Source organism: Gavialis gangeticus, unplaced genomic scaffold, assembly GCF_001723915.1.
Source record: "Gavialis gangeticus isolate Ggan-Ray unplaced genomic scaffold, GavGan_comp1, whole genome shotgun sequence".
Classification (NCBI taxonomy): domain Eukaryota; kingdom Metazoa; phylum Chordata; order Crocodylia; family Gavialidae; genus Gavialis; species Gavialis gangeticus.
In genome coordinates, this window is record NW_017728991.1 from 14,433,098 (window position 1) to 14,440,815 (window position 7,718).

Genomic DNA, 7,718 nt, shown 5'->3' on the forward strand with positions numbered 1-7,718 from the left:
GGCATCCCATCAAAGTTGTCATAAAGCCCGTCACTGACACATTACATCAAAGGAATGCCCAAGCCCCAGCAGGGTTAAGACACACCAGCCTCTATAGCCCACAAGGCTGCCAAAGGGATGGATGTGGCCAGCTTCATGTCCAGCTGCCTCAATTTCCTCAACTCAAATGACCAGGTGTCCATTTATAGCTGGGTTGGCTAGGGCTGGTATTCCACACAAATCTAGAGAGGCTCATACTCACATCTCTGGATGCACAGCAAAACAATTTAACCACTTCCCCCTCAAGTCAGATGACCCTGAGCAAGTCCCTTATACCCCTGGGCCTCAGTCCTCCATCTGTGACGAGGGGAAAACACTGCCCTGCCTCACAGTGGGGTGGGATGATGAATGTTTTAAGGGATTGTGAAATTGAATTGCTGGAGTAATGAGGGCCATAAAATGGGTTAAAGACAAGACACTCTTCTCCTTAAAAACCCAACACGTAGACAAATGAACATTTATCACAGTGTAATGTACATGTCTTTGGAAATGATGCTGGGATCAGGAAGAGGCAGACTGCAGCTCTTATAGCATCTTACCACTGGGCAACAAGAAAACAGGTTTAGCAACCAGCTACTCCAGGACAGACACAAACCCAAACCAGTCTAACTGCAAGAATCATACCCCTAATTCTCTCAGGAGTACTTCACAAAATCAGTGGAAGTTCCCCTGGTTCAAGGGGTTGTCTCACTTGTCAGTGTCTTTACATCAGTGTAACATTGACTACACTGGTATAAACATGCTGACCATTCAAGCACATCCGGTTCTTTTCAACCCTTTTCTAATTCAACGTACAGTCCATCAACCCACCAAGACTACCGCATGATAAGCCTGTTGCAGCTCCTCTACAGTGACATCCTTCCCAACGGTGACATTCCCATAATAGGAGCAGCGATCAGACTGTGCTGTCTGGGTAAAGGTGTTGATCACATTCTGTTGGGTGGGGAAGAAAGTTGAAAGGATTTAACAAGAACAGCTGCACACTACATCCCAAGAAAACACAACCAAAAAGAGAAACCGGCAGAGAGGTCTCGACAATGGCTCTATGGGACCTTGAAGCTCTCTCCAATTCATGCCTCACAGCCCTCATCAGACGAAGGCTCCGTGCAATTTATTTTTAAAACAGACACAGTTATCTGTGGCTTGGCACCATTTCTGTCAGTTCTGTTGGAAGAAAGCAGAGCTCATTTTTCAGTGTCCCATCCACCACCAGTGCAAGATTCCACCTTTGAAAAGTAGAGAACAGATAGCTGGAGGGTTTGACTCAAATCTTGCCCTTTGAACAGTGCTGGGAATGACTGTCCCAATGCTAGCCAAGACAACTCAAGGCTCCAGCTGGCATTGCAGATGAGTCAGTCTTGCTTGTCTGTTGGAAAAATCATTTGTTTCCCTACAATAAAAGCAAGAACCTCACAGATGGAATGTTTTTAGCAGCCACAACAGATCCTGCTGTTCCCCGAATGACTGGAGACCAGGATTACCCATGTGTGAGTGAAAAGAAAAACCAAAAACTCTAGAGATAAGAACGGCGGAACAATCCCATTCAACAGTGCCAGCTGCCTACCCAAGCCAACCTTGCCTTGTGTACCCAGCTTTCATAGGAAGTTGCCTGCTTGAGTCAGACAGTAAAACACCTTGTTATAGATAACAAGCTTCCCTCTTCCAAAGCTTCTCCTCCAGAACTTAGCATTCAAAGCCTCTGCAAACAGCCCGCTTTCCTCCCCCTTGAACAATCTGGAACCAGAGAAAGGACACTTACAACAGGGGAAATTACCTCACAGGAACTGCATCCCTGCCCTCATTACTTCTCATGCCTGGGACCAAAGGGATCTAAGACTTGTTGTTAGCTTGCGCCACAGATAGGCAAGGTAGAGACCAGTGCGTCCCTCTCCAAGGCCAACAATGGGCCCTCTCCCCACCTTGAGCCCTGTCAGATGATGGGGAAACCACTACAAACCTTGACTTCAGGGTGGTCTGGTGCCACACCAAAACGAACGAGGCCAAAGGGAACAGGCAGCTTCTCATAAATGTCCACTCGGGCTAGCTTGTGGTGCTAGAGAAGAAGAGCACATAGTCACGATAGAAGCCACCAGAGACAGTGCACAAGTTAGATGGGGCAGACATCGGCTTTCTGCGTTTAGAACAGGCTGCAGAGGAGGAGCTCCTGATCTTCTTGAATCTGCAGGTACAGCAGGGAGGCAGAGAGCTCTTGCACCTCAGCACAAAGAGGGAGAGATGCACTCAAAATTAACAACACCCAGCTAGACTCTTATACCCCTACTTCCCCCCCCCCCTTGATTTCTGCTCCCAGGTATGAGCAAGTGAATGGGGCAGGAGTGTATACATGAGGAACTGCACTCTCTCATTAGTGGTAATTCTAAAGCTTTGCCTTCAAGTAGCAAGGACAGGCCTACAACAGCAATCATTACAACCCACTGTATAAGACAAAAGGACCCTGACAACTAACAAGCTTGTCCAGGACAAAAAAAATCGCCAAGATAAAAGCATGGCTCCAAGGGCCTTGGGCAGTCAGGGTTAGCCCAATCCTTCTTGAATTTGTCAAAGCAAACAAGAACTGCAGACAAAGCATGGATTATTTCTGCTGCAGAGATGCTAAAATACATCAGACCTCTCCAACACTCTGTTCAGCCAAGGTTTTGCCAACCAGGAACTATGGAAAAAGATACAACTAAGCTTAACAAAAAAAGAAACAACAAAAAAAAAACCCACCCCAAAACTTAAACAGGTCTACCTTCTCGCAGCTGCTGCAGCAGCTGGGGGAGGGGTGGGGGGGTGTCACAGGAGGCGGGGGGGAGCAAGTGGTGTGGAAGGAACAGGTGTCAGGCCACTTGACTCCCTGCCACCTGTATCCCCTCTCCCCGCCACCATCCCACCTGCAGCAGTGGGGGATACCAATTTAAGACGACCCTCAAATACTTAGATTCTATACCAAATTTATACTATGTAGATAAACAAATTTATACCAATATATATCATGTATATAATATAATTATTTGGGAGGGGGGAGGGTCTTAAATTTGAAGTCATCTTAGACTTGGGTAAATACAGTAGTTAGTTCATGCCTTTCAGTTTGAATGAGCACAGAGATAAAAAGTAGCCCTGAGATTTGTCCCTGAAGTTTATTAATGGCTACAGTTCAGCATGTTACACCCAGTGATCTTGGGGGAAGCAGATTTGTTTGTTTGACTTAGCCAAAATGGAGAGCATGTAAAATGACCATGCTTCCTTTAACAACAGATATATGCTGAAAGTCTTTATTGAGAGCACAGGCTTTAAGAGATGCATGTATGTGGCAAATCTAATTACAGAAACAGTATTTCCCCCGCTTTGTCCATAAACAGCTGGGGGCAGATGCTGTGCTACACCCTCTGGGAACGAAGACCACTGAAAGGGGAACAGAGGTGGCTGTAGGCCACCCCTGCACATTCCCTATGGGAAGACCTGCTATAGAGATCCAAATAGCCCTGACAATTAACAGCAGCCCAAGGGCTGCTCTAAGTTACAGCAGGCTCTACAGTGATGCCTACACATTGCAGTGCAAGAGGTAGAGAGATACAAAACACAGCTCCATTTCAGCATATTCCTTATGGTGGGGTCAGGCCAGTACTACCTATGATGGCCAAACTCAGTGCTACCACCAAACGAATCATCCTGTGTGCTGCTCTGGGATGGTTACAACCCTTATATGCCAGGACACCAAGCAGCTGCATCCCTCCGTGTTGAATGAAAGCCAAGTACCTTCAGCAGGTGCTGGGCAGTGTAAAACCCAGCAGGTCCGCTGCCCACGATACATATCCGGGGAATGCGCTCACCTGTGGAAAGGGGCCTCTTGAAACCTGGACAGGAAACAAATAGGAAAGTCAGCATAGGAATTCAAACAAATAGGAACAAACAAATAGGAAATCCAACCCACTTCCCACAGGCATCTCTGCTACGCCGAGATCTCTTGGGCATGCTGAACCTACATCAGCATAGGCTTGTCAGAGGCGCAGACACAGGCATGCTATAGAAGTGAACTAAGGACACCCACAGTTCAGATTCCAAAGGATCCTTATAAAAAGGGGCTTAAAAAGAACACCCCTTTGAGATCACTTACCCCCGTGTGCAGAACAGGCACTTGAAAGGTAACTACTAAGCGCCCCTGCACCACTGCCTCTATTCACAAGTGTCTAACAAGAAACTGTCCTGCTGCCTCTTGCTTCCTCCGACTTGAGATTTTCCTCCCCACATGACAAGCCAACCCTGCACCTTTGAGAATCACAAAAGCTCTTCCCTTTGGCCGTAGCTGTAACATCCATCTAGCACCTTGCAATCCTTCTCCTCCCACTCCCATCACAGGTGATCAATAAACTAAGAGGCCTGCAGTAAGCAGCATCTGGAAAAGTTGGACACCACAGCCTGTTTTTAGTCATAAGTCAGCACAACCTTGCAAGTCAGATGAGAAGTTTTATTCCACTGAGTACAAAGACACTCAAGACCAAATTACTGTGGGTCAAATGCCGGAGACTGCATTTCTCTGCCAAGCCCTTGATATTTTTCTTCTGTAGCCTTGATATTTCTCTCTCTTTCAGAAAGCAGCTTCCCAGCTCCACACTCACAGGACCTGTAAAGTCCATTAGATTCTTCTGGGGAAACAAAAGTTACCTGGTCCCCATTTCTGCAGGGAATGTAATTAGCTCAGGGGGACAGCGTGTCAGGATTGCACTGGCTGCCTCAGTGTAAATCAGGGGCAGTAATTCTCACCCACCTCCCAAGGACATTAAGGCTTCGTCAAAGCCCTCAGAGAAAACAGAACAGAAGTGCAGTGCATTTCAGGAGGGCATTTTCTCCTTGAAGGGAAAGGAGGACCTTTTGATTTAGGAGTGGCTAGTTCTTGGCGACTCTAATCCAGGGGTACGATGTCAGCAGGACACAATGGGAAATGAACTCTTCTTGCTACAACACAGGTCTGGCAGATGCAGTGACAGACTCTCCAGCACACCTTAATAAATTGACTCACCCTTGACCTCCACATGGAAACAGTGGAGTCTCCATGGTCCATTCAACCACAGACCTCTCTGCTGAAACTGCCGATTTAGTTTAATTACACTGCTTGATTCATGACATGGACATCACTTAGACACGAAGGACTGGATTAAACTAAACTAATTTATTCAACCCAGACTTACATCCTACTGAATGTGCTGTAACAAGAAAGGTAATTTTTCCAATCACATATTGCTAAGCAATATGATGCGTGCATCCACATATACATTAGATGGATGAACACATAAAAACAGGCAGGGAAAGCATGCAGGGAAAGCAGCGAATGTAATATACCTTGACTTTAGCAAGGCTTTTGATACCTTCTCCAACAGCATTCTTGCAAGCAAGCTGAGGAAGTATGGGTTGTATGACTGGACTGTAAGGTGGACAGAAGGCTGGCTGGATTGTCAGACTCAACAAATAGTAATCAATGGCTCAGTGGCCAGTATCCAGTGGAGTGCCCAAGGGGTTGCTCCTTGGGCCAGTTCTGTTCAACATCTTCATTAACAATCTGCAAGATGGGATGGAGTGCACCCTCAGCAAGTTCACGGATAGCACCAAGATGCGGGGGGAGGGAGGGGAAGAGTAGTAGATACACTGGAGGGTAGGGCTAGGATTCAGAGTGACCTACACAAATTGGAGGGCTGGGCCCAAAGGAATCTCAGGAGGTTCAAGAAGGGTAAGTGCAAAGTCATGCACTTCGGACAGAAGAATCCCATGCAATCCCAAGAGAAGATTGAGAAGGGATTTGATAGCAGCTTTTAACTATCAGAAGGGTGGTTACACAGAAGATGGAGCTGGACTGCTCTCAGTAGTGACCAATGACAGAACAAGTATCAATGGTCCAAAGCTGCAACAAGGGAGGTTTAAGTTGGATATTAGGGAAAACTCTCACTAGGAAGGTACTGAATCACTGGAACAGGTTACCCAGAGAGCTGGTGCAATCTCCATCCTTGGATGTTTTTAAGACCCAGCTCAACAAAGCCCTGGCTGGGATGATCTAGTTGAGGAAGGTGCTGTTTTAAGCAGGGGGTTGGACTAGACCTCCTGAGGTCCCTTCCAACCCTTATTTTCTACAATTCTGTGATTACCAGAGAGTAATTTTTGCTTCTAATCAAGATACTACTACTAATATATGCATACAGATTTACAACATATTGTATTTAAACTTGGTAACTTTCCTTTAAAGAAGGTGACCCTCTTTCATTCTACTTGTAGCACAAGATAAAACACAGCAACTGATGAGAATTCAAGTCACATTCATCTATTGCCTTTTTTGAATAGGTAAAGCTGTAGATTTCATTGCAACAAAGTCCCTCAATCCTCATATCTAGCACCCTTTTCTAAGTCATCTTCTTCACTACTGCTTCCTCCTTAAAACGAGTAACAAAAGCAAACAGCCTACTCCAACTGAGAATACATCCAATTGATGCAATACCATCGAGATCTCAACACTTTCCACCCTTTTATCTGTGTACCAAGCATTTTTGGTAGACATTTTGTCCATCAAGAAGACGGATACAGAACACACTGGACAGACATCTGTACTGAGCTTTCAAACCTCTCTCGTGAAAGGCCTACCCAGAACCCAGCAGCAAACAAGGAGTTTAACTTCATTTTGCTGACATACACTTGCATTCATGTATCTGGGTTAAATTTTAGCTGTCCCTTCAACCCACCTTTGGGTCCCAAACCAAACCATCGCCATCATCTCATAGGTCTCTTAGCACTTTTTGGCTCGCCTGTTAGAATTACTTAGGATATTACTTCTTAATATCCTTAGCAAACATCCCCCCAACCCCACGCCCCATCTCCCACCACCTATTTCTCCATCACCTCAGCAACATCTTCAGGAGACCTCCCGGCTGCCAAACTTGGCAGAGACAACCCGAGTGGGGCCAAACTGTCAAACTCCACCTGAAGGCGACAGCTGCTGCAGCTACTCAGGGCTTTGCGCCCAAGGTGCTGCGAACGGAGCACCTGAAATGAGAGGCCAGGCTTCAGCGCCTCGGCTTTTCAGAGACTAGAGGCACGGAGCCAAAGCCAAACTCCTTCCGCCTGTCCGGGGCCCCAGAGCAGCCATCCGCTACCGACCTCGCCACCTGCAACACGGCCGGAGGTACATCAGCTACACAAGAGCAAACTTCACCCCACGATTTCGCGCCCTCGGCTGTCTCCAAGGCACTGGGCCAGGAAGCAGGAGAAGCAGGCTGAGGTCGGAGCTCCGAGAGAAAGCAACCCCGATACCAGGGGTTTAAGCACATCTGTGTCAGCGCTGCTTTATCCTCCCGGGCTTTACCGAGGCTGCCACCCTAACAGCTCTGGGCAGTCTAGACACCCAAGGGCTTTGCCTACCCCGCCCCAGGCCCAGCCGCACAGGGCACCATGCCCCCAGCCCCGGGCCAGGCCCTACCCGCGAGGCCGGCGGGCCGCAGGCAGCGCAGGGCGGACGCCCCCCTCCAGCCGCCGCTCGCGCCCATCCCCGCGCCTGCCCTGACCGGCCGCCACGAGCTCCGAACCCACTCTGCGCATACTTCCGCTAGGCGCGGACCAAGGCTCACGGCAGCCCCGCCCAGCGCGGCTCTCCGCCAATCGCGTGGTGGGAAAGCCTTTCGATTAGCATAGCCCCGCCC

At 48.0% G+C, this 7,718-nt stretch overlaps 1 protein-coding gene and 1 long non-coding RNA gene across 4 annotated transcripts in view; one reads left to right on the plus strand and one right to left on the minus strand.

Annotated features, from left to right (window-relative positions):
* LOC109297835 overlaps positions 1–7,294 on the plus strand; it is a 20,962-nt gene extending 13,668 nt beyond the window's left edge. The window contains exon 3 of the long non-coding RNA XR_002097439.1: positions 7,283–7,294. This is a non-coding gene — a long non-coding RNA (uncharacterized LOC109297835). The remainder of the gene's footprint in view (positions 1–7,282) is intronic.
* The window catches only part of FDXR (ferredoxin reductase), a 25,676-nt gene extending 18,062 nt beyond the window's left edge, over positions 1–7,614 (minus strand). For 2 of the 3 annotated variants that reach the window (XM_019517871.1, XM_019517862.1), the window contains exons 1-4: positions 7,499–7,614; positions 3,799–3,896; positions 1,997–2,092; positions 850–972 (exon numbers count right to left, since the gene is read on the minus strand). In XM_019517871.1, the coding sequence (XP_019373416.1) occupies positions 850–972; positions 1,997–2,092; positions 3,799–3,896; positions 7,499–7,565 (384 nt within the window). In that variant the 5' untranslated portion in view covers positions 7,566–7,614. Of the gene's footprint in view, positions 1–849; positions 973–1,996; positions 2,093–3,798; positions 3,897–4,269; positions 4,524–7,498 lie in introns of those variants that run through there. The other variant, XM_019517881.1, reaches the window with a different exon arrangement.
* Between the last annotated feature and the right edge of the window lie 104 nt (positions 7,615–7,718).